This window comes from Orcinus orca, chromosome 10 (genome assembly GCF_937001465.1).
Source record: "Orcinus orca chromosome 10, mOrcOrc1.1, whole genome shotgun sequence".
Taxonomy (NCBI): Eukaryota; Metazoa; Chordata; class Mammalia; order Artiodactyla; family Delphinidae; genus Orcinus; species Orcinus orca.
Genome location: NC_064568.1, coordinates 68,189,289 through 68,215,966, shown reverse-complemented (window position 1 = coordinate 68,215,966; position 26,678 = coordinate 68,189,289). Strand labels below are relative to the sequence as shown.

The following is a 26,678-nucleotide window of genomic DNA, read 5'->3' as shown; positions in this document are numbered from 1 at the left end:
GCGCATGCGCACACGGGGCAGGCTCACGTATGTTCACAAAGATCTGAGGCAACCGACTGGCTGGGGTGAAGGGTGGGGTGGGGCTGGGTGGAGTCCAATCAGCTTTTGCAACATTGAGACCCTGCCTCCTTCCTGGGAAATCCGGTTGGCCTGTCCAGCTCTGAGCTGGGGGTCCTGGGAGATGGGAGGGAGTGGAAGACCCATCCCCGAACTCAGACGCCTACACTTATTGGGAACAAGATAGACAAATGAGAAATAGCCAGAGACCCATACAAGGCAGTCTATAATTAAGTACCAAACTGTGCAGGGCTGAGATTCCTGCCAGAAAAGTTAAGAGATGAGTGTGAGTGGTGTGGGCTGGAACCATCAGAGAAGCTATGTGGTAGAGCTCTGGGTTGGGGTGTTTGAAGAAGGTGGAAGGAGGAGGGAGGGTATTGTGGCAAGAGCAGCATGAGGTCCTGACAGAGAGGGAAGGGGTGTGATGGCAGCCAGTTACACAGGATGAAGGGCCTTGGAACAGACAGACGTAGGTTGAAGCCCATCTCTGCTATTTATAGGCAGTGTGACATGTGGTAACTGCTCCAGGCCTCAGTTTCCCTCATCTATAAAAGGGACAATAATGCCTATGCTGTACAGGAACTGTAAAATTTAAAATATAGCTGTAAAATGCCTGGCACGTGGTGTGTCTCATTATCAAAGGTCAGAAAGGGCCAAGGCTTCTGGAACAGATGGACCTGGGAGAAAAGGTGGAGTAGAAAGATGGGGTCAGCAGATGCATTTGCATTTGCAACATGCAGGGGGAGCTAGGAGAGTTCTCAGGCAGGAGAGTCTTGGAAGGGCAATGAGACAGGCTGGAGGATGAGGAAGGAGGATAGTGCTCTATCCTCCTATGGATGTTGGTGGCCAAGCCGGGGTGGCGGCTGACAAAAGATAAAGTTAATGAAGCCATTGCTTCAGAGACTCTCAAGACCTGGGGATGGGTTGGATGGGCAGGATGAGTCATGGCTGATGCCTCATTTTTAGCCTGGGTGCTGGGAGGGGTGGGGCTGCCTTTGGCAGTTTTGGGAAAACTGGGACAGAGCTGGGGAAACTGGATAGAGTATGAGTTTACTTTAGGACATGTCTGAGATGACAGCAGGACACTGGAGTTTTGGAGGAGAGGCAGGGAAGGCTCCAGAGACAGGGACAGAGACCCCTGCCATTGAGTAGCAGAGAAGGGTGAGTAGTTGGAGGTGGGCACAGGGTCATGTTGAAGGAAGACAACCTTGGACAGGTATGCTCCTTCCCGGTCATCTTGCTATTCCCAGTGAAATAGGAGGCAAGGCCACTTGTTCTACATGGACTGCAGGGCCTCGAGGAGGCTGGGGACCCACCACCCTTTCAAAGACAGCACTGTGTCCTGACTCGGTCCCTGGCACCTTGCTCTTCAGGCCTGGCTGTTGGATTAGGCCACAAGCAAACTAGAAATTCACGATTGCACTTAGGAAGGCCCCATTGGAACTGTTAACATGTTCCCACACGCTGACCCTGGTGGAGTATTCTACACCTCTGAGGAGGGCTGGGGGCGGGCCGCAGGACTCGCCCATTCAGTTCCTTGGTGTTAAGTGATTGAGAAGGTTCGTCTCATTTCCTATTGTTCCTGACATTATGCTCACAGCCCTAAGAACTCCAAGTGGATGCCTTCAAGAAAGGATCACGGGGCTTCCCTGGTGGTGCAGTGGTTGGGAGTCCGCCTGCCGATGCAGCGGATGCGGGTTCGTGCCCCGGTCCGGGAAGATCCCACGTGCCGCGGAGCGGCTGGGCCCGTGAGCCATGGCCGCTGCGCCTGCACGTCCGGGGCCTGTGCTCCGCGATGGGAGGGGCCGCAACAGTGAGAGGCCCGCGTACCGCAAAAAAAAAAAAGAAAGAAAGAAAGAAAGAAAGGATCACATTCTGACATTTCTGCATTTGATTTTTAAAGTCGGCTCATAATCCTTTCAGGTGTTTTACACTAAGTTAATGCTACTCATCTGACTCATCAGCCTCTGAGGAAATCACATGCAAGAAACTGAGGCTGCTTATCACACACAATTCCAACAAGACAACCCAAAAGGAACTTATAGAAGAACCTAGAGTTTCCCTAAATATAACATAAGTGAGACCACTCAGGACACATCTCACAGGGAAAAAGACGGCATTGAGATTCTGGGTTAGCTTTTCATTGATGGTGCACCCCGCTTTACTTAAATCTTGTAAAATGTTTATTGAGTGAAGAACGTGGTTGTTTCTCGATGTGAGAGAGTATGAAGGTCACAGCACCGCCCATGAGTAATCTTGCCAATAGTGTTTAACCTGAATCTAAGGGAGGCCTAACTTCCAGTTACTGTGAATACAGAGTATGAAGGAGCAAATTAAATGATGCCAGGTGAAAACAAAGACAGGACTTTCCTGGCGGTCCAGTGGTTAAGACTCTGCACTCCCAAAGCAGGGGTTGCAGATTCGATCCCTGGTCGGGGAACCATGATGCTGCATGCTGTGCCTCGTGGCCAAAAAAAAAAGAATCGGAAACAAAAACAAAGTGAAACTGGGAGAAGGGCTGGTAGATAACTTGTTACTACACAGCAGCCCTTCCCGGCCCACCGTTCCCTGCCCACTTCCCTACAGAGCAGCTGAAAGGTTAGATACTCGATTTCCAAGTCTCCCTTGCAGCTAGAGTCCATCATAAGACCCAGTTTTGGCCAATGAGAAGTAAGGGTGCATCTGCTGGGTGGCTCCCAACAAAGGTTTTCCTCCTTGATAAAAGGAGAAAGGTACCTAAGGGGAGCCCCTTTCACCCCATCCCCCTTTCTTCCTGCCTGAGATGCTATCCTGTGAGAACATGGAGGATGGTGCTACGGCAGCCATCTTGTACCCATCAGGGGAAACAGGCAGCCACACTGAGTGTATTAGTTATCTATGGCCGTGTCACAAATTACCTCAAAATTCAGTTCCTTCAAATAACAAATGTTTATGATCTTACACAGTTTCCAAGCATTAGGTATCCAGAAATGGATTAATTCCAGGCTCGGGGTCTCTCATTAGGTTGTAGTCAAGCTGACAGCTAGGGTTGCAATCATCTCGAGGGTCATTGGGGTGGAACAGTCCACTTCCAAACACACTCTCATGGTTGCTGGTAGGCATCAGTTCTTAGCTGGCTATTGATAGAAAGCTTCAGTGCCTCACCACATGGTCCTCTCCACTGGGCTGCTCACAAGATGACAGCTTGCTTTTCCCAGAGTGAGATGTGCAAGGGAGTGAGAGAGAATAAGAGAGATAGAGAGTGTGAACCCCCAGTGGAAGCCATAGTCTTTTTATAACACTGTGAGAAGTGATAACCATCCCTTCTGCCATATTCACACCCCTCCTACATTTTGCTAGGGTTGGTCTATGTGACCAGAAAGTGGGGATTCTTAAGGGACAATTTGGAGGCTGGCTACTTCACTGAGGATAGCAGAAGAGAGAGAAAGAAAGAGTCTGGGTCCTTGAGGAGATTGTTGAGTGACTGTACCAACCCCCAAACCATTTGTACCCTTCCTGTTATATCAGATAATTGAATGCCTTTATTGTTGAAGCCACTGTGCATTTGATATTTGCTGCTGAAAACCTCAGGACTAATGCAAGGACTATTCAGTATTTTTAGTAAAATGTAGAATTATCATCTTGAGATGAACAAATAAAAACTAGTTCTTTGTTTTTAGGAAAAATAAAAGAAATAGTTTAAGGTATAGTTTATTATAGCTGAAATCTGATTCATAAAAATTCTGAAAAATTCAATCTGAAAATTTCAGAAGAATTTTATTATACCTTTTAGAAATTGTTTACCAACTATTACTTTTGTCAGAATAGAATATTTTTCTCTTCTTTATTCCTCCTGGAAAACAAGTGAGGTCCTACTCATTAATTGAACAGCTCTCTAATATAGCACTTGACTTTTGAGGTCTGTGACTTAATTTTTGAATACTTGATCAACATATATGTATATCCTCTGTGGGGTGCAAGTGTTTACACCTTTTCTAAAAAGTCAGTAATTAAAAAAAAAAAAGACAAGGCGAGAGGAGAAAATTTGACACTCTTGAGATGGGGACAGAGCTTGCTAGCACCCTGTCATGTTGTCCTTTTACATGACCTTGAGATCATTCATGCAGCCTAAATCACATCTTATTCTCATTATGAAACAGCTTAATCATACAGTAAAGTACTGAAAATAGAATAGCAAACAACCACGTACCTACCTGACAGATTGAACTAACCTTAACATTTCATCACATCTTGGACAAATACTTGCTTGGTTTTAAAGAAATGAAACATCATAGGTAGAGGTGAAACCTCCTTCAAACTCTTTCCTAATTTTACCCCCACTCTCCCTCCCATGGGAAAACCATGTCCCAGATTGGAGAGAGTCTTTCCCTTCCATGTTTTTATATTTTTATTACATGAATATGTTTTATAAACAATATATAGTATTGTTTTATAAATATTTTAAATTTCACATAAGCAAACACATTGACTTATTCTGCAATTTGCTGTTTTCATTCAGCGTTGGGATACATGGCTCTGGTCTTTTCCATGTTACTGCTTTGGTAACCTATTATGAGACCATGGGCAACATATTCATTATTCTCTTACTGATGGACATTCAGGTTGTTTCCATTGTTTTACTATAACCAACAATGCTACAGTGAGAACCCTTTTATACATCTCCCTTTAAATCATATGGGAATTTCTCAAGGTCACAATGTGGATATACCAGTTGTAGCCACGGGATTTTAATTTATGGAGGTAACTGAGTGGTGACATGGAGAAGCTAATGCCAATGAAAGAAAATTTTTATTATTTACACCCTGATTCACGAGGGCTTGCCATGCCATGCAGGGCTATATGGGGAAGCACCAGGTTTGGTCAGGAGGCAGACGGGATGAGGGGAAAGCATGGTCCAGAAACTTGTTTGTGTTTTCTGCAAGAAAGGCAAGGCAGGGCAGAGAAACAGCTTAGGACTGGCTGATTTAAACAGTGTCAGCAGGCTCTGGACTATAGAGGTGGTCTCAAGTTGTCTGGAACCTAGCCCTGGGTGATTAGGGCAGAGGAATATTGCTTCCTGGAGTATAACAGCCAGATAAAGGAGGTGGTTCAGAGTCAGGGCTCTGGATTGGTTTCTTTGCTATGAAAGGTGTGCTTTGAGCCCTTTGCTATCACTAAGAATTGGTTAACCCTGGGAGGGGTGGTCTCTCCCCAGTCAGGGAGGCCAAATGCCAGACCATCAAGAATACACACAATAGGAAAATAGGGCACTTCTTCAATTTGACCAGTTGTTGCCAAATTGCTCTCTGGAGTGGTTGTGCCATTTTACACTCCCAGACAATAAGAGATCTAATTGCTTCCCTTCTCTTGGTATTACCAGATTTTTTAAATGTTGCCAATCGGAAGGGTGTGGACACCATCTTATTGTTGTTTCACTGATGTTTTCCTGATTATTTATGAGGCTAGGTGTCATTTCATATGTTCATTGTCCTTCCTCTTCTCTGAATTGCTTATTCTTAGCCTTTCCCCATTGGGGTGAGGACAGCGTTTGCCTTCTGTTATTAATGTGTAGACATTGATACTAATAATAGCTCCATTGAATGCATTGCAAATATCCTCTCCCAGTTTGTGGCTTGTCTTTTAACCTTTCTATGATGTCTCTATGGTACAGCAGTTTAAAATTTTAATGTAGTGAAATGTATCATTCTTTTCCTTTATGGTTTATATGCTTGTGTGTTTAAGTCATAAAGATGCCCTCTCATATAAAATAGAGTCTTGGTTATTTTAAATGATTTAACCATCAAGCCTAAGCTATTTGTTCAGTCTCTAGTGAAAAACTGCAGTCTGGTGGGCTGTTTGGCACCATCTGTTTTAAAATAAATGCTTGTAGGAATTTATCCTGCAGAACTACCCACAGGAGTCCCCCCAGAACCCCAATATATGCACAGGGTTGTTAAATACAGCACCAGTTGTAATAGCAAAAATCTAGAAGTAACCTAAGTATCTCTCAGTGGAAAGTTAGTTAAATTAATTCTGGTATATATTCCTTTACCACATAATGTAATTCTCTGCAGCCATAGAAAAGAATAAGGGAGATCTGGATGTGTTCATATGGAAAGTTCTCCAAGATATATTGGTAAATGGGAAAAATAAAAATTAAAAAAAAAAACCCAAGGATCCAAAGAATAAATATGCTACCATTTATGTCAAAAATGAAAAAAAAATCCCTATGTGTATGCACGTAAAATTTCAGAAACAAAACTACTCACGGTGGCTACTTCTGACGAGGACCAGGGTTTGAGGGTGTGAGGGAAACCCATTTTTCATTGCCAATCTTTCCTGTTTTCCTTGTTACTTCCATTACAGTAAACAAAGAAGAATTGCTGTAGGTGGTCCCCATTGCTGCAAGTTGCTATTTGTTTTGGCATTTGAAATATTCTGAGGTGAAGAGGAGAAGAAATTGAATTATTAGAAATGGGGCAGGAGACTGGGCATCATTGGGACAGTTTGATTACATGTGTTCTGCAGCTGGGTCTGAAAGCATAAGGTGCAGTGCTTGCAGCAACGTGCTGGTTGATGAGATCCAGGCTTGCCTTTGTCTGGGGGAGCGGGCAGTTGTCTGGGAACCAAGGGGAAGTGGTTGGGAGAAGCAGGGAATGAGAGGGAAGAGGGATGGAAGGTTGGGGCAGGTCTGAGCCAATTGGATTCGCCTAGGTCCCTGCTGTCTGAGTCTTGCGGTCTGCGCCACCGTAGGCTCTGAGTCCCCTTGCACTGTCTGGCTGCAGGGTAGGAAGAGGCTCTGCACCCCCTCCCCCAGTGGAGGAGGAGAGCTCCCACCTCAAAGGTACTGGTAGGCAATTCTCCGGAGAGGAAGAAAAGCCAGGCTCAACCTAGGAAAATGCTCATCCGATAAATGGGAATTAAAGGCACCCCGAGTTTATCCTTGTTGAGATTTAAGAAGGGAGAGGGATTGGGCCGGCATTCACAGAACAAAGACAAATTGTACCCCAGGGTTGAGTCCAATGACCTTCCTCAGGACAGTACAGTGTAGGTGGTCAGGGACCTGGGTGGTCTGGGTTTAAATCATAGCTATGTTGATTCCAAGTTACTTAACATCTCAGTGCCTTAGTTTTCTTATGTATGGGAAAATAATACCTCCTACAGGGTGGTCCTAGTATATGGTAAGTGCTTACAAAGTATTAACCATTGTAATTCTTTATTTAACACCTCTGTAAATTCACAACTGTAACTGGCATCCTGGGCAGTGACATTGTCGGCACTGGGGGTTGGATCTGTATCTGAGGTAGATGCATGTTAACCAAGCTCACAAGCCTGATGAATAAGCTGTAACCAACTCATTCATTCACACCGGCCAGTGCTTGTAGGCGGATCTGTCGCCACCTTGATCTCTCTTTTCCCCATGTGGGATCCCCGACTATACTCAGAGGCCCCTTGGGGGATTGGGGACACTTCTGTGCTCTTATTCATTTCTCTGGCTACTCCCGCTGTGTGACTGTCAGCCCCATGGGGGAGGGCACTTTGGTACGCTGGAGGATGGCAACTCATGGTTGTCAAATAAATACTTGCTGAATGACTAAATGGTCATCACGTGTTCCGTGTCATAACCAAACACTGGAAACAACCTAAACGCCCAACAACAGGGAGTTGTTATTAAATTGTGGCCCAGTCACCCCACAAAACCAAACAGTCATCAAGTAGGATAATTATAGCAATTGTATAAAAAGACAGAGAAATGCTTGTGATGTAATCTTAGCAAAACAGAAGAAATCAGAATGGTCTTGGCATGATGTGGCTCAATCTTGATATTTTGTTAAGTGAAAAAGCAAGATCCTGGAAAAAGAGTATGAGATGATGCCATTCATGTAAAAAGGGCAAAAAATAGAAGACTTCACTTGCAGCTCTAAGCACAAAATACCTCTGCCCAGCCAACAAGTGACTGAAAACACCTGGGCCTCTAGGGAGGGGACAGAGAGGTGGACATTTGGGAACAAGTCACTGACAACTTTTCTACCCTCTGAATGTTGAACCAGGCGAGCGTGTTTCTGATTCAAAAAATCAAATAATTTAAAACACTTCCTGGTATATAGCAAAGTAAAATAGATTGATATCTTTTTTCCTACTATATTCCTCAACTCTAAGGCACAATTCTAACGCACATTTTAAAGTTTCCGTTATCAGAATATATCTCAATCAATTGGGCATTCTTAATAGGTTCTTGTGGTGGTTTTTTTTTTCCCCCTAAAAAGCTTTTACTAAATTAATGCTGAGGCTTAAACTTGATGGTATTTTAGAACCAAGGAAATATAGTACAGAAAGATGTGTCATCTAGAAAGGAACTATAACAATAAAACCATTGCGTGGTGGGATCGTGGGGATCTTCCTTTCTCAAAATGGTCCTTACTGGTAATTTTACATCATCTTTGCAATAGTTTTTAAAAAACATATTTTAAACTGTTTTCAGGAGAGAATAAATGTTTTTAGAGGGAAGCATCCCCCAGCACTGGGGTATAGAGAACCTGCCAAGCAGTAAACCCATGAAAATCACCACTTCCTCAACTTAGTTTAAATAATTATCAGAGCAAAGCTCTGGGCCCTAACTTAAGCTATGGTTACAAGGAGAGACCCATTGTCCTTGGATTTTTCCTGAGATACTCACCTTCCAGGAACAGTTTGTCAAACCTGAGACAACACTTCCTTGGCCACCATGGGTGTCTAATTCAGCAATCGGTTCAGACCTTGAGCTTTGATCATATAACATGTGGGATACACTAACAACGCTCCATACTGATGACTTGAAGTCTGTCAGGAATCGACTATTAGTAAATTTCATGTTTGCAAATTGCTGCAGACCCTTGTTACTCAGAGTGTGGTGTGTGAACCAGCACCAGCAGAATCTCATGTCCCAGACCTGCTGAACCTAAGACCCACATTTTAACAAGACTCCCAAGTGATTCATATGCACATTAGAGTTTGAGAAGAACTACTGTAAACTGTAAATTGCAATATAGATGTTAGCTGCATTATTATTAATTAAAAAAAAAGTGAATAATAATAATTTCTTAATCTGTTTTCAGAGACCCTCACGTTATCACCTCATTTGGTTTTTATAGCAATGCTAAGAGTTAGAAGGTTTTTTTGTTTTGGGGGTTTTTTTTTGGCTGCATTGGGTCTTTGTCACTGCGCGGGGCTTTCTTTAGTTGCAGCGAGCAAGGGCTGCTCTTCGTTGCGGTGCGGGTGCTTCTCATTGTGGTGGCTTCTCTTGTTGTGGAGCACGGGCTCTAGGCGCGCCGGCTTCAGTAGTTGTGGCTCGCGGGCTCTAGAGCGCAGGCTCAGTAGTTGTGGCGCACTGGCTTAGTTGCTCCGCGGCATGTGGGATCTTCCCGGACCAGAGCTCGAACCTGTGTCTCCTGCATTGGCAGGAGGATTCTTAACCACTGTGCCACCAGGTAAGCCCCAGAGTTTTAGAGTTTTTAAACCTCGGTTTATAGAAGAGGAAATGAGATTCAGAGAAGTAAAGGGAAACTTATTATATTGAGTTTTGATTAGTCCTGTAGTTAGGAAAAAGGTTGCCAATTCATTGTTCAGGTACTCTTGTGATTTTTCAATGATGCAGATATTTGATGTCTAGCCAAACTGGGAGGTAAACAATAAATGCTGGAGAGGGTGTGGAGAAAAGGAAACCCTCCTGCACTGTTGGTGGGAATGTAAACTGGTACAGCTACTATGGAGAACAGTATGGAGATTCCTTAGAAAACTAAAAATAGAGCTACCATATGATCCAGCAATCCCACTCCTGGACATATATCCAGAGAAAACCATAATTCCAAAAGATACATACACCCCAATGTTCATTGAAGCACTATTTACAATAGCCAGGACATGGAAGCAACCTAAATGTCCATCAACGGAAGAATGGATAAAGAAGATGTGGTACATAGATACAATGGAATATTACTCAGCCATAAAAAAGATGAAATAATGCCATTTGCAGCAACATGGATGGACCTAGAGATTGTCATACTGAGTGAAGTAAGTCAGACAGAGAAAGACATATATGATATCACTTATATGTGGAATCTAAAAAAAAAAGGCTACAAATGGGAGGTAGGCTCCTGCCATCCCTTTGAACATCCTTTTCCAGTCTCTGCTAGGATTGTGCTTCTCTCTCAATGCCCAGGACCGTCCTCTCCCTCAGGAGGAGACAGATGACAGTCTAGTTCACGTGGCTAGCCCCTCTTGTCTGCCTATCTGGGGCCCAAAGTGGTCTCAGCCTCTGTGTGTGGGGGGAAGGCGGGTAAGGGGGTCTGAGCCCAAGGCTGAGAGTTAAGTAGACTCAACAGCCAGTATAACAGGTTGCTGGTCTGGGAAGCCAGATAGGTCCTTACATCAGCCCTGCAAGGACTTTTTAATTCTAACTCCAATTAGTATGGCCCATTCTAATCAGAGGACCAAGATCAGGATGAGATTAGGCTGTGCTTGAAAATAATTCAGGATTAGTGAGAAAAGAATAGAAACATTTATTTCTCAAGAAACCTAATTATTATTTAAACCTAAGAGTTTACTTTTTAAAAACAAGTCATCACGTCGAATTATTTACTTGGCTATTTAATGGTTACTTTGTTTAGCTCTTTGATGAAGGGTTGGAGTTCTGTTTCAAGAAAAGATGAGGAAGCATATTGCTTTCTAGCTCAGTTAACTATATCTCCAACTTAAGCCATGTATTCAGACCATATGAGCTCAGAACAGGAGCAGCCCACCCTGACGATTAGGAACCTGAGATGAAAAAGAGAGTCCTGAGGGCGAAGCTCACAAGGTGAAAATAGCCATAATACATACTAAGTTCTTCCTGAGTCAGGTGATCCAGTTTTTCATTTTTCATGTTAAACAAAAATCTCATGTGCAATGATAGAAGCATTTTGGAGGGCAATTTGGCTATTTATCAAGAATTATAGCAGCTGTGTCTTGGGTGAGGCTCACTGCTTTCAATATTTCTTTGAATGAGTTATTCCATTCCTGAAAATTTATCCTCAGGAAATAATCTAAGGCGTAGAAAAACTCTAGCCAAAAGAGCTCACCACAGCACTATTTTATTTTATTTTTTCTATTTTTTGGCCATGCTGTGTGGCAGCATGCGGGATCTTAGTTCCCCGACCAGGGATCGAACCTGCGCCCCCTGCAATGGAAGCACAGCATCTTAACCACTGGACCACCAGGGAAGTCCCACGAGAGCACTATTTTAGGTATTCAAGCATTGAAAACCCATAGCATCTGAGAGCAAGCAAATAGGTAAATGACCTACAGCGTATCTACCTAATGATGTATTAAGTAGCCATATTTTAAATGATGCTTACATTTGAAGTACATCTGGTATTGAACTGGATTGTGCCTCTATTGCCTTTCATCTACTATGTGAAAATGGTTGAAACAAAGTTAAAAATGGAAGTTTTAAGACAAAGACTATTTGTAACATACTAGCTATAAAATTTGGTCTAAAATATATTAGGAAGGGTCTGCCCAGACTATCATCATCTTCTTTATCCATCCAAACCCAAAGTCCAGCCATTCTTCAAGTCCTGTGCTGCCTCCTCATCCCTCCCTCCTCACAGCTCCTACAGTACACATTGGCCCGTGATAGGCTACCTCGTGCAGTTGGTGTTTTCATTCAGTATGTATCTCTCTCACTGGGATCCTTGACATCAGTGACTGGGTTTTAAACCTCTTTTATTCTGCACAGCACACAGCTCAACCCCTGCACCCAATCAGTCACGAGTCCTATTGATTTTACTTCCAAGCTTTCCTCAGCTCTATCTTTTCCTCTCTATCCTTTCAACTAAGCCTCATCTCTCACATGGGCTCCTGCCACATTGTAGCAATCAATACTGTATCAGTTATGGTGCTTTAGGCTGCAAGTAACAGAAAAGTCATTGTGGAATAGCTTACACAATGAGGAAGCTCTGTCCTTTCTATTTGAGAGAAAAGCCCTTTCCAGAAAGCCCCCCAGAAGACTCTCCCTCAGGGTCCACTAGCCAGCACTGTGTCACACATTCATGCTTTAGCTGCAGGGGAGGCTGGGAAAGCCATCATTTGGCAGTTTCAATCTCAATAGTGGGATGCAGGCTCTGCCAGCAGGAATGAGAAGAGCGTGAAGAGGGTAGGGAACCAATAGTGTCAGTCCCAAACTTCCTGCCTTGGGTGTCCCCACCCCTTTAATCCATTACCAACACTGCCACTATTAATTCACTCATTCATATTATTTGAATATTATATTCAAATAATTCACTCAATTATTCATTCACTGTATTAGTCAGGTTTGGCTAGTTTATGTTCCAGCAACAAACAGCAAGGGAGAAGAGAGAGCACAGAGATTGGCACCGGCTTTTACCTGCTTCCGCCTAAAATGGACCTGTTTCACCCATCATCCCCCAACCCCCCTCCCCACAACCATTAGTCTGTTCTCTGTATCTATGAATCTGTTTCTGTTTCATTATGTTTGTTTGTTTTGTTTTTAGAGTCCACATATAAGTGAAATCATATGGTATTTGTCTTTCTCTGTTTGACTTACTTCATTTAGCATAATACCCTCTAGGTCCATCTATGTTATCACAAATGGCAAGACTTCATTCTTTTTTATCCATTCATCTATTGATGGACACTTAGGTTGCTTCCATATCTTGGCTGTTGTAAATTATGCTGCAGTGAACACAGGGGTGCATGTATCTTTCTAAATTAGTGGGTTTGTTTTCTTTGGATAAACACTCAGAAGTAGAATTCCTGGTTCATATGGTAGTTATATTTTTAATTTTTTGAGGAATCTCCATATTCTTTTCCTTAGTGGTTGTATTCATTTACATTCCCACCAACAGTGCATGAAGGTTCCCTTTTCGATTCTGCTTTCATTTCATTGGCTAAAACAAGTCCTGTGGCCACATTTAACTTCAAAAGGGCACAGAAGTGAGATCATCCTTCATGCAGGGTAAGCCGCACGAACAGTTACCAAATCCAACAAATATTTATTGAGTGTTGGCTATATGCAAAGAGACGTGCTAGAGATGTATTGGTAAGAAAAACAAAGTATCTGTTCTGAAAGCTTTTACAGTCTAGAAGCAATAGTCTACCCCTTCCGTTATGTGCTCAGGCTAACATTTGAGACTTCAATTGTACCACCACTTACATTTTCATTGCATTAAAAAAAAAAGCTTGGCTGTCTTCCTGAATAGGTTGTAAAACCTCAAAGATGTCTTATCCCTTCTTGTAAACCTCATACCTAGAATTGTGCCTAGAACTAGTAGAAACTTAATGTTCGTTGAATGATGTATGAGATAGGATGGGCTCAGCTACGGAACAGGAAGCCCAGATGACAGTGGCTTAAACAAACAGGGTTTGTATTTTAACATTTAGTGAGAAGTCTAACAGCCAGCAGCTGCTGGGGCTGATTTCTCTGTTCAACAATGTCATCCAGGACCCAGACTCTTTCCAGCCTTACACTTTGATACACTTGGCTTGTTGGCTTTTCCTCCCTGTGATTGTGCTTCGTGATCATAAGACAGCTGCCACTGCTCCACATAATATATTTTTAAGGCAGGAAAAAAACAGAAGGGGCAGCAGCAGGGGGCTGTCCACTGGTAACTGTCCCTTATAGCAGGGAACAGAAACTTTCCTAGAAGACACCCAGTAGCTTATGTCTCATGGCCAAAACATGGATCACATGGCCACCTCAAGCTTCGAGCAAGGCTGGGAAAGAGAATATCGGGATTTCCAGTCTCTGTGGTTGGAGATGGCCAAGAAGGGGCTGGGGATGGTTTGGGCAGCCAACCGAAAGTTTCACCACAAATGAAGAATAAGTGCTCAATAAGTACTTATTGGTGGAAGCTTAGATTTTTATGATCTGGTTCTTTATTGATTTTTAATAACATATAAAGAACCCTCATCACTGCTGTGTCTAACCAGTATTGAATGCATCTTCTGTTCGTGCTGGGAACTATGGAATTTTCTCATTCAGTCTTTGCAACCCCGTGACAGAGTTATTATCCATCTATTTTACATATGAAGAAACTGAATCCCAGAGTAGTTAAGCAGCTTGTTCAACATGCTCACTTACCAACTAGTAAATGATGACACAGGGGTTTGAATTCCAGTGTCTTGGGTCCAGAGCCCATGATCCTATCCTAGAACTTGAGGTCTAGAGGTGAACAGAGAGCTCATCAGACACAAGCCCTTTATTTCATAGTGCTGAAGCCCAGGATGGGAGGTAACCTGCTCAAGGTCACACAGCAAGCCCAAGCCAGAGCCAGGCCCAGGACCCAGGAGTCCTGACCCCCAGGCCACGGTTCTATCACTCTGGGCTGGCTCTCTTTAGAAACCTCACGTTAGTTCACTGATCTTTAAAAAGACAAAAATGCCAAATGGGATCCTGTGGACAATTCAGTTTTTTAAAAAAATGTATTTGACCTAAGTTTTGGCAAATTAGAACAAGTTGTTTCCTTTTTTGGAGTCGAAACTTAGCGATTAGTTGGTTCAAACTCTTCTATCCATCTCAGTGGAAAGTCTAGTCTGTACAAAATTTTTCAGTTCTCAAGTGATAAAGAGGAAGGAAAGAATGCAATGATCAGAGCCTCAGCTGGGGCTTAACCAAGATTACTTTGAATTCCAAGCTCATGACCCAGAAATGCCTTATTTGTGGTGTTTAAACACGTCCTATGTAACACTGCCTTGGGAAGCCTCTTGATAGAGTAAAATGTGTACGTTTTGAATCCCACTTCTACCACCAACTAGCTGCGGGAACACATGACCTAGGCCCACTGTGAGACTTGCGGGGAGCTAATGTACAGACAGCAGCTGGCACAAAATGGAACAAACCAAGTGTCATTTCCCCTTCCCCTGTCCTCCGGCGCTTCCCCTTCAGACTTGGGGCTGAAATATCTCTAGCACACAATTTAACAAGGAGTGCCTGCCTTCCCACACTGCTTTCTGTTTCAGAGGGTCAGAGTCCCTTTTGTTGACAGGACTCAAACCTTTCGGGGGAAAAATTTTGCTTAAATTGAGAAGTCATTTTTGTGTTGCATTTACGACCCTAGAGCATCAAGGTTATAAGCATAGGCTCCTGAATCACACAGAGGCTCCGTCACTTCCTGTGTGTGTAGTTGTGTAACCTCCTTGTGTCTCCGTTTCCTTCTCCACACAATGGAGGTAATAACAGTACCAACCTCAGGGGGCTGCCGTGGGGATTAGATAAGGGAATGTGTGTCACTCTGTAAGCATGTCATACGGGTTTGCCGGAGCCTTGTTGGATCCTTCAATCTAAGATAGGCTGGGACCTAGGACCTGCTACCAGAGCGACACAGTACAAAGAAACTATAAGGGACTAAAAATAACTATATACATGCACAGTTGGGGCAATTATGAAGAATAAGACATAAAAAGGCCATAAACCTACTGCTATTTCTGAGGTGCTAGGATAAAAACAGGGTGAGCCCTGTGCATGACTCCTGCACACAGCCCCACTGAGGGGGTGGGCAGACCACCTAAGCTACCCCTCTGGCCCGACCTACCAATCCGCCCCTACCATCACCCCATGTAAGGGACCAGCCCACCCTCCTAGGAGAGCGAACAAGGGAACCCATTATTTGTTTTTGCTCCCAATAAAGCCTTGCCTGAATTCCTCATCTGGCCTCTTATCAATTTCTATGGATTAAAGAGTCCAAGGACCCGAACTGGTAACAAATCTCTTCCACAGTGTTTTTCAAGAGTGTTCAGTGTGGGTTAGACAAAACATTTTCTCTCCTTCTTTTAAGGATAAGGACAATTGGGCAAATGACAGCACAGCAGGGCAGCATAGCAGACAGTTGGAGAGAACTCAGGACTGCAAGCGGGATACTGGGTTCAAGTCCTGGCTCTGCCACCAGTGCCCATGTGTCCTTCTATTCTCTGGGCTTCAATTCTCTGCTAATCACGGCTATTCAAATGTCTTCTTGGAAGCCTTAAGTGACCAAGACTATCAGGAAACAACAATTTGGTAAAGGTTTAGAATTCTGTAATTTGGGCTCGAGAATGAAGAACTCTTTCAAGGTCTTCTCCCAGAACAAGAAGAGTCAGTTAGGAAGGAACAGCAGCATTTTCCTTGGGCAAACTTGAGGAGTCCCCTGCTTGTCCTCCTCACCCTTCACCCCCTCCTCTGTTCCTCCTTGGACACAATGTGACTTCCATCCTCCACTTTGCCCCCAGATACCACCATAAACAAGTTCTCAGACCCTTTTCCACCATCTGAAAGAAATGCACTCAGCAAACATGCACATTTACTTTGTCAGCCCCACGAGGGCAGGGACCGTGCCTCAGTCCACTGCTCTGTGTATGGACTGAGACACAGAGCAGTGGACTGAGGCACGGTCCCTGCCCTCCTGGGGCTGACGTACTAGAGGGGCAGACAGAGGCAAGCAAAGTAAACAAGTAAAATATACAGTGGAGCAGGTGGAGCCGGCCGAGAGCTGGATTTAACTGGGCTGGAGTTTTGCCAAGTGAGTACAATCTAGAAAGCTTGAGGTACGGGAGGGGAGGCTGTAGACAAGAGAAGAGTTGTAATCACTAACGATGGAGTTGAGGCAGGGAAAGGAGGGGAAAAGGGATTTGAAGGGGACAGTGAAAGGTAGTGAGATCAGTGGACCATGGGGCCCACGGGAGTAAAGGCTTGAAGAGAAGAGCTAGGAAGAGCTTTGAACATGGGATCTTCAGAGGGCCTAGGGCTTGAGTGTGGGGCTGAGTAGTGAGCCAGGGAAGATAAGATCACTGGGGGAGAGGAGGCCATGGAGCAGGGAGGCCAAAGCATCGGTGGATTGGGCAAATGGATGGTGAAAGCACTGAGCGTAGTGGCAGGATGAGTGGGACAGAGGACAGTGAGGTGGGAGTGAAACTGTGTGGGACACTTTAGGACCTCTCGGGTGTACAAGCCACCCCTCCCATGTTCCCCATCTCTTGAGGTAAAAGGCTTTGCTTCAGGCTCCCCCTCAGTTTCAAAAGTCTGGCTCAAGAGTTAAATATTAGGAAATTCGAACACACAGAAACAAAGAATAGCTGTTGGGCTAGGAAACATAACAATTTAGACTATAAATCAGTTACATAGCAGAGTCACTGAATTCCCAGTTCCCTGAAAGATATAGATAACGAGGTCTGACACACATTCCTAAACTGTTTTTACACAAACCAGACTTCTCCTGCTTCCAACCAGGAAAACTGCTGTCCACAAGCACATAGACCCCCAGGCCGGTTGGGACCAGAAGGTTGATGATGTTGATTCCCAAAACCTCACCCTGTTACCTCACTACCAACCAGCCAGAAGAATGCAACCCACAGCACTAACATTGCCTTTTAAAACCCTTCCCTGAAAGCCACTGGGGAGTTTGGGTCTTTTGAGCATGAGCTGCCCACTCTCCTTGCTCAGTGCCTTCAATAAACACTGTACTTTTCTTCACCACAACCTGGGGTCAGTAGATTGGCTTTGCTGTGTGTCAGGCAAGCGGATCCAAATCCAGTTTCTGTAACAGGAGATAGGACCTTCAGATAATTCGTAAATAGTGGCAGTGGTGAGAGGAGGAATTTGTAAAGTCATATTTAATAGTGTGATTTAATGTTACATTTGAGTAAAACCTCTTTTGTTTTATTGTAAGAACTATAGAGAAGGAGAAAGCTGTTCATGGCATGAAAAGCAGGACTGAGCATTAAAAAGTTGACAAAAGACCTGGGAGTATCTCATTTCATGAAGGATCAAAGCTGTCAGCCTAAGGGATATAGCTCTACTTGTGCAATCATAAGCAGCTCTAAACTGGTGGGAAGGTATTTAGATTTTTATGGGTGAAGGACCTTCCTTTTTTGTTTGTTATTTTATTTTATTTTGTAAAATGAGCACGTTATTTATTTTTTTAAAATTTTTTTGGGGGAGTCATGCCGCACAGCTTGTGGGATCTTAGTTCCCCAACCAGGGATCGAACCCATGCCCTCGGCAATGAAAGCGTGAAGTCCTAACCACTGGACCACCAGGGAATTCCCCCAAGGACCTTCCTGTCATCCTTAAAATACCAAGCAGAGAGCCACCATTTCAACAGAGGCTTGAAAGAATAGAATGATAATTCATTAGTGTCATATACTAAAAGCCATTGACTGAGAGCCAGTGGTATAGAAAAGTTAAGAAAGTGGACTCCGCTTGGGTTTAAATCCCGGCTCTGCTACTTACCACTCATTTAACCTCATCTGTATGAGGGGGATAATAATGTCTCAGCTTCTGAAAAGTAAATGAGCTGAGAGGTTGCCTGGAGTGTGTGAGGACTCAAAAAATGTTGGTTAGATATTTTGATCTTTCTAATCTTTGTTGGCAAATAAACAAGAAAATAAGGCTTTGAAGGCCCTGGCCATTAGTTCTGTGTAGGGAAAAACAGCCAGAGAGTAAGGCTGAGACAAGGGTCCTACCTCAGCTAATTGCATTTCAACAGCCCCTGGGAGGCAGTGTGGCCCAGGGGTAGTGAATCTGTGCTGGGAGTCAGAAGCCCTGGGTTTCCGTTCCTCCTCAGCCTGAGGCCAAGATCAAGTATGGCCAAGGGCAAGACAGGGTGTCTCTGACCCTCAGCTTACCCACCTGTAAAATGGGGATGATCATTCTGCCAGGCCCACACACAAGGTCGTTTTGAGGACCAAATGAGAAAATGTTCCATGAAGGTTAATGGTAACTCAGTTCACCTGTGTTGAGTGCCCACCTACTGTGTGCTGAGCACAGGAGAATGAAATTAGGCCTGCTCTCTCCCTAAACAAGTGCCCAGAAGACAGGACATGTACCCAGACAGCCAGAGTCTATGGGTGAAAGTGCTAAGGGAGTCTGATTACGGAAGGAAGAAGTATCTTTATGGTTGAGTCTTATGAGCAGATTCAGGGAGGATGTACTGAATGGTGCCCAGTGCACTCAGCAGCTCCCCTTCTAGAGCCTCATCCAGCACATGTACCTGCTCATGCCAGATGACCTGAGGTCAAGGCTGTTCACTGTAGCATGCTTTATAGCTGCATAAGTTCAGAGCCCCCTAAAACACCCACCAAAGAGAGAATATGTGGGCTCTATAGCAGAATAAGGAAAAGTTCTTTGTGAACCGACATGTCAATTTGGGCTTCCTTCCCCTTCCTCCGGATGCTCTCAGACCCTGAACTTGTGTCTACCATAGTCATTTTCATGGGCTCCTTGAATTAGAAGTGTCCTTGATAACAAGGAAAGCTATGACCTGCAAGTGTGTGAACACAGGCCCCACTGGGCCCCAAGCCCCAGAGAAGGGTTACTGTCCTCTTTCTATAAAGAAAATGAGGCCCAGGTTTGCCAGGGCAGCACAGCCAATAGATGCTGGGCTGGGATTTGTCCTACAACTGACTTCCTGGTTGTTTTATATATCTGTTGCTCCGCCCCCTTTGAGACTATTCATTCTGTAAGGGCTGCGGTCAGTTTTCTTATCCTCTCCTTCAGGGCCAGGCAAAGTCCACCCCCTTAGGAAATATTAATTCTTAAGATGGGGATGGTCCTAAGAAGGAGATGCCGGGGTAGGACGGTCCCTAAGGAATCTGTGTGTGTGTGGGGGGGGTGGAGTGTAGGGGTGAACAAGTTGGTTCTGGGTTGGTTCAGAGGGAAGGGGGGAAGATGAGCATTACCATCTGAGAGAAAAGGTGTGGTGGTGAAACAAGACAGGACAGATACAGTTCCCATCTTGGGAACTTGGGGAATTCAGGGAATTTGCCGGAAGTGGACAGGTGGTGGGCCAGAGGGGAGCAAAAACCATCTTCCATTTTCATCTAAACGTCTCCGAAGGTCCCTATGTAAGAAACCTACATATAGACTCCCTCAGGTACAGACACACTTTACCATCTCTATACAAAGCTATTCATTGCAGAATTGACTGTAAAACAATGGAGCCAACTCAATGTCTATCAATAAGGAACTGGTTAAATAGTCAGATTTCCACATGATGGAACACTCTCCAGTCCAAGAAAGGAGGAGGAAGTCCTTACCGCTCTGATATAGGACAATTGCCAAAATATATTTTAAGTAAAAAAATTCGAAGTGCATAATCAGGGAAATAAAAAATTTAAACCACAATGAGTTATGATCCCACATGTATCAGCCTGTAACATTTTAAAAACTGATAATTCCAAGCATCGGCGAGGGAGTGAAGCAAAGGGAACTCTCAAAGAGCTGGCAAGTATGTGAACTGACACAACCACTCTGGGAAACAGTTTGCCCTTATCAACTGAAGTTGACAATAATGTGTGTTCCCTAGGCCCCTGCAAATGCCCCACGGAAATCCTTACCCCAACCAACTCCCCAAACATACATACACACCAGGAGAAACAATTAAGAACATTCACACAAGCACTGATCCTAGCAGCAAAAAATTAGAAGCAACCCAAATGTCCTCAAATAGTGCAATGAAAACTTAATTGTGGTGTCTTCATACGATGGAATTCCATACCAGAGTGAAAATGATTGGCATCACTCAACTGAACCTCAAGACCCTTAATCTAATCGTGGCTGGGATACAAGCAAGCTGTAGAAGACTGCAGGCAGTACACTTCCTTCTCTTCAAAATCCAAAAAGGTGAGACACTACCCCATACATATTGTGTGGTGACATGAACATATGGCAGGACTATAAAGGAAAAAAGGGCATGATAAGCATCACATTTAGGACAGTATTTAGGGGAAGAAAAGGTGAGGCTGGGAAGGGCCACAAAGAGGATTTTAAAGGCCCTGTTTCTTTGTCTAGGAGAGGTGGTAGGGACCAGGTGGCTTATTGTATCATGTTTTTTTTTTAATAGGTATATATTGTATAACTACTATTTTTATAACTAATCAATATTTAATAAAAACAATTTAAAAAAATGAGGGCTAGGGCTTCCCTGGTGGCGCAGCGGTTGAGAGTCCGCCTGCCGATGCAGGGGACACGGGTTCGTGCCCTGGTCTGGAAAGATTCCACATGCCGCGGAGCGGCTGGGCCCATGAGCCATGGCCGCTCAGCCTGCGCGTCCGGAGCCTGTGCTCCGCAATGGGAGAGGCCACAACAGTGAGAGGCCCGCGTACCGCAAAAAAAAAAAAAAAAAAATGAGGGCTAGACCAATGTGAACAGTGTGCTACCATTTGTATAAAAAAAGGGACACATACACCCATAGACACACATGTGCGCATGTGTACATATACGCTGATATTAAACTACCTCTGGAAAGTTACATATGCAACTGGAAAAATCGGTTGCCTCTGGGAGGGGAACTAGGAGGCTGGGGACAAGGAGGGAGACTTTCCTGAATATTTAAATTTTCTAAATCACTTAAATCAATTGGAGTTAAAAATAATAAAGAATAATAAAATTTGAAGAGAGACTGAGAGAGGGAGACACAGAGGGGAGGGAGAAAGGGAAGGGAGGGTGTGAGGAAGGGAGGAGGGAGGGACAGGAGCAGGAGGAGGGGGAATGGCAGGGCTCTGGCTGCCAAAACCTTCCAAAATATTGGGAATGTGTCCAAAATCATAAGTGGAATCATAAGAAGAAGCCCCACTGGACAGCCCAGGGAAGCCTGTGTCCTCATCCCACAGCTTGGCCTAGACCCCAACACGTTCTTGCACCTAAGGACAGGGCTGGCTTCACACGATTGCCCACATCAATTCGGGCTCTGCAATCTTTTGTTTCCAGAGCTTTGTTCCCAAACAAGACTCCCTCTCTGGATCTCTTCCCCTGACCCTATGGTCTTATCTCAGACCTTCGCCCACCTGTGATCTGAACAATTCCTCTGAAGTCGATTTAGTGAGCCGTCATCCTTGATGGCTCTGAAATGTGTGTCTGTGTCACCAAGGTCAGCCAAAAGCAAATAGGCCCTTTTCATCCCCTCTTTAATCCTCCCCTCAAGGACCCGGTGTCCTTTGCTCTACTGCCTCATCAAGACCTGCTTGCACATTCTTTATCACGCTGGGATAACAATAATTCAAAGGAAACCAGGGCCACAGGCATGTCCCCAAGGATCATGGCCTTGAGAGGTAAAGGCATGAAGTGCTAATGGAATTTCAGATACCAGCCAGTGGGCGAGGAAGGATTTGGACACAATGTGCAGGGGGTGCCTTCTGCCCTGCTTGTACCCAGGATGCCAGAGTAGTGAAGTATTGGCAGTGTGGGTCTGTATGAGAAAGGAAGCCCCTGAAGCTGGGCTCAGTCCCCCAGAGTCCAATGGCCAGGGGTGAGGAGGAGGGGGCCAGGGAGGATTGTGTTACTCTGAACTAAGAAGTTCCTTATTCCCCAAAGAGTCAAAGCAGGATCTGGGTGGCACCATAGTACAGAGGTAGGTGCTAAGAGAAGGCTGAGCCACACAGGACAGGATCAGTTCTCCCACCTCACCCATCCCCTCAATGGGGGGTTCCCTAGTTGAAAACACCTTGGCAGTTCATAACTCTCCCTTGGGAGCAAGGTAGTGTTGTACAGGAAGAAAGAAGCCTTGCTGTATGATGGCTCTTAGTGGAAGTCGTTCAACAAGCAGGTCTAGAGCAAACGTCATGGGCTGACAACACTAAGTGCTGGCAAGGATGTGGAACACCTGGACTGCCGTACACGGCTACAAGAGTGTAAATCATCCAACCAATGGAAAACTGTTTGGTAGAACTACTAAAGCTAAACACACACCCAACCAGTGACCTAGCAATTCCACTCCTGGGGATTTTCTGAAGAGAAATGAGCATTGTGTCCACCAAATGACATGTACAAGAATGTTCATAGCAGTGTTACTATGGCAGCTCAACATGGAAACAACCTAATGTCCACCAGCAGGAGAATAAACACACTATGGTATATTTGTACAATAGAATACTACTCAAAACAAGCTACAGCTATGTGCATAACAGGAATGGAGCCCAGAGACATGATATTGAATGAGAGAAGCCAGACAAAAACGTACACACACTGTCTGATTCCATTCATATGAAGTTCAAGAACAGGCAACATGGATCTATGGTCATAGAATCCTGGATAGTAGTTACCCTTGGGGGATGGGGGGAGTAGATATTGACTAGGATGGAACATGAGGAACTTTCTGGGGCACTGGAAATGTTCTGTATTTTGATCTGGGTGGTGGTTTCATGGATGGTTACAAATGTAAAATTTCACAGAGATTCAAGGTTGTGTATCTTAATTACTGTATGTAAAGTTATATCAAAAACAACAAAATTTGTTTCTTGGTCTAAAGCTCTGTTGCTCTGGCCCCCGATGGGCCTACTCAGCAGCTGGTTTTGCACTCAAAAGAGTGTTGTGTCCACCTTGGAATGACCTTTCATGCCAGGTGCTGGTGCTGTACCAGAGGGCAGAGAGCAAGAACTTCTCAAGCTGAAGAAGAATGTATATGGCCTCTTGGGGGCCATCTCGCTCACAGGTGTTTGAACATGGGGTGGAATTTGGTCCAAGGCTTATTTCCATGGAAATATACTCCCAATAGCAAAAGTTCTTAGGATGGAGAACTATAGCTCTTATTCAATTTCAACTGTTAGAGTCTACCAATATCTTAGCAAAATAACGGGAACAAGCAAACAATAACAGGCAATGGTTGGCACAGGCCAGTTCATGATACTTAGCAAGTGAGGAAAAGTTAAACTTGGGCAGAAGAGCTGTTGGGCCTTGTGTTCCAGTCATGCTGAGAACTTCTGCAGTGACTGCAGACAGCTATCAGCTGATTTCCCAGCAACCCAGTACGAGAAACTAAAATACATGCATGCTCTACCTAGAAAAAATGAGACAGTAAGGAATTACATTAAAATAGTGGAAATGGTTATTTCTAAGTAGTTAAAATAGTCTTACTTTCTCCTTTGCACATAAAAAATTTTCTTTTCCCAAATTAGATAGCAAATAACAAATTTTATATTCTTTTGTGACCAGCTCAGATAAAATCCTTCGGCAGTCTTCTGGACTGTGAAGCTGGGGTGGGTGGGGAGGCCCTCCTCTGGACCCCTATGCATCCTGCACTCTTGCCCACCAGGAACCATCAACATTTCATCCCCCCAACTATCTTTATGGCCCCAAAAGAGGCCAATACAAAGCAGAAAGAAAGAGGAAGGAACTCAGACACTGCTTCAGAAATGAGGGGAGTTAGACTGAAACCCTCCACTTCCAACCAGCCTTACAGGTGCCAAGCAAAGGACACACAGTGTTCTTTGAAATAACAACACAACAACCCTTCTGAAGTTTGGGGACAATTAGCTTTTTCTACTCCATGTAGCCTGTGAGTCCTAGCCCTCTTAAGAATATTAAAATTGTAGAGAATACTAACATATATGTAATTATATTGCAATATATATAATATAGCATGCAAAATATAAGTAAATACAAATACATCTTTATCTTTTTCTTTCCACCCTTTAAGGGAAAGGACAAGCAGAAGGGAACCCCCAAGTGCCAAGGTCAAGTCAGAGTTCCCCTCCAGCTCTGGCTCAGACACACACCTCCCTGGCCCCTCTTCTCCACCACACAGTCAGGCAGAAACTTCTTCCCCATCTTTTGAAGAAACTATTTTCCTCCTTCAAAGACCTCCCTCCTTTCTTCCTGGTAAAGGCCAGACTGTCTGCAGTTGGCAGGACCAGATGTTCACACTCCTTGCCCTACAGATACCGTGGAGAGCCTGCAGAGCCAGGGGCAGACAAGGCTCCCATACTCAATCTCCCTTCAGCACCCGTCCCAGAGCCTAGCAGTCCTACCATTCACCCCCTCTTCTCTCAAAGCTCACAGCCTGGCCAGGTCAGAAGAGTCTATCTGAAAAGCAAATTCACACTCAAGTGTTAATAGCAACTATTACATTAATGAAAGTGGTCAAGCTGACCAGGGTTTTGGCAAATGCTTTTAATGATATTTTTTAACTTGCTAGGAAAGTGAGATTTTCTTTTCCTGGTCAGAGTGCCTCTACATGCTCCAGTATCATATTTCAGAATTGAGGCCATGAATTTTAATAACAACAGTGATAAAATTAATTAAGGAAACGTCTACTCACTTCTAGGGCTCTGAATATGTGCGTATGGAGAGAGTAGAAAGTGCTGGGTTCTGGATTCTGATCCAGCACTGCCTCTTCCTGCTCTGTGATGCTGAGCACACCTGACCTGCCACTCTGTGCGAAATGAGTTGGTGGGGGGGTGGGTTGGTGGCTAGATGATCCTTAGGGTTTGACATTGTGTCAGGCCCTCCCTGGGGACCAGATACCTCTGAAGGCGCTGTCTCCATCCTCTGTCCCCCAGCCCCATCCTCTAAACATAAGGGGCTTTCCTCAGCACTGCCCTTGCCCCTCTCTCCCCTTGGCCATTCTCCTAACTACACTGATGGGCTTCAGTGGCTCCACATTTCTGTCATCTGCTCCTACCTTCCTCTGGAACTGCAGGTCCTGTTCCATCTGCTTGCTGGGGGGTTTTCTCAGATGTCCTGTAGGCAACATAAACTCATCAGGAACTAAACTCTTCCTCCCTCCTCACCGGCAAACCCACTGCTGGTCCCTCCAGCCACACAGTGACCCTGCCATAACACTCCTTTTTGACTCTGATGTCTAATTAGTTGCCAAGCTGCAATCACGTTTCTTCCCTATTCAAATCCTTCAATAGATGCTGCCACCTACCATGTACTAATGCCTCACCCTGGCTTTGGGGTCCTCTATTAAATCAGTCTGAGAGAGGCTCAGAGAGTTCCAGTACCATGCTTGAGGTCACACAGCAAGTGAGTGACAGGGCTGTTAATCCCAACACACTGCCTCACTCCCTAAATTGTTTCCAGTCAAAGGGGATGGCAGTTGGTCACTGGAGTTGGAATACACACCATACCTCCCAGAGGCTGCCCTTTGTTTAAGCTGCTTCATCTATTTACAATGACTTCTTTTTAACCTTCTCTACTAAAATCCTACTCATCTGGTCATTTTTCCTTTATTTGCAAAATGTTCTACAGGGCGAGCTTGTAATTTCGCTCTAAATTGCTTTTGTAATTCAAAATATAAATTCATATATAGGTATTTTTAACCCCACTTGAATTAACTGCTTCATTCTTCTGGAAGCTTTTTCAGAGTTGTCTGCAATGTGTCTTATAAATCAGGTTGTTAGCTTCGTGGGATTAGGAGTGTGTAGCTTTGCACTCTAACACATAATATAAGGACTATCAGTACATTAGAGATACTTTGTTAATGTTATACCAGATTGACAGCCTTTACACTTCAGTGACTTCAATAAGAATTTCAAAGGCCCTGTGGAGGAGGTGATCAGGAGACTCCTGTGTCCTCCAGCCACACACTGAAATACAAAACTCCCAGCCAAGCACAGGAGCCAGGCAGAACCAGAGAGAATGGGTCAAGGAAAAGCTATCCTAGGCCCAACAAACAGTTTGTCTCAGGGAATACTCCTGCTTCTGCTCAAGATATCCCTTTCCAGAAATGTTGGAGCCAGAGCCACAGAGAGGGGAGGGAGGTACAGAACAGGCCAGCATAGCCTTGAAATGCTATGGAGCCCACAAAAAAAGCCTTGGCCAGATCGTCGTCCCACAATTCTGCCACCATGTCTTGGCTGGCTGACCTTGGCCAAGTTTTTTAATCTTGCTGGTCTGTTTCCACATCTGCAGA

General features: G+C 44.5%; 1 protein-coding gene and 1 long non-coding RNA gene across 3 annotated transcripts in view; one reads left to right on the top strand and one right to left on the bottom strand.

The window, feature by feature from the left end:
* Positions 1-1,144: 1,144 nt before the first annotated feature.
* LOC125965622 (uncharacterized) overlaps positions 1,145-26,678 on the top strand; it is a 39,037-nt gene continuing 13,503 nt past the window's right edge. The window contains exons 1-2 of the long non-coding RNA XR_007479718.1: positions 1,145-1,218; positions 20,547-20,668. This is a non-coding gene — a long non-coding RNA (uncharacterized LOC125965622). The remainder of the gene's footprint in view (positions 1,219-20,546; positions 20,669-26,678) is intronic.
* Positions 24,931-26,678, bottom strand: part of BRPF3 (bromodomain and PHD finger containing 3) — a 36,745-nt gene continuing 34,997 nt past the window's right edge. The window contains exon 13 of one of the 2 annotated variants that reach the window (XM_033424142.2): positions 24,931-25,501. In XM_033424142.2, coding sequence (XP_033280033.1) covers positions 25,429-25,501 — 73 coding nt within the window. In that variant the 3' untranslated portion in view covers positions 24,931-25,428. The remainder of the gene's footprint in view (positions 25,502-26,678) is intronic. The other variant, XM_033424146.2, reaches the window with a different exon arrangement.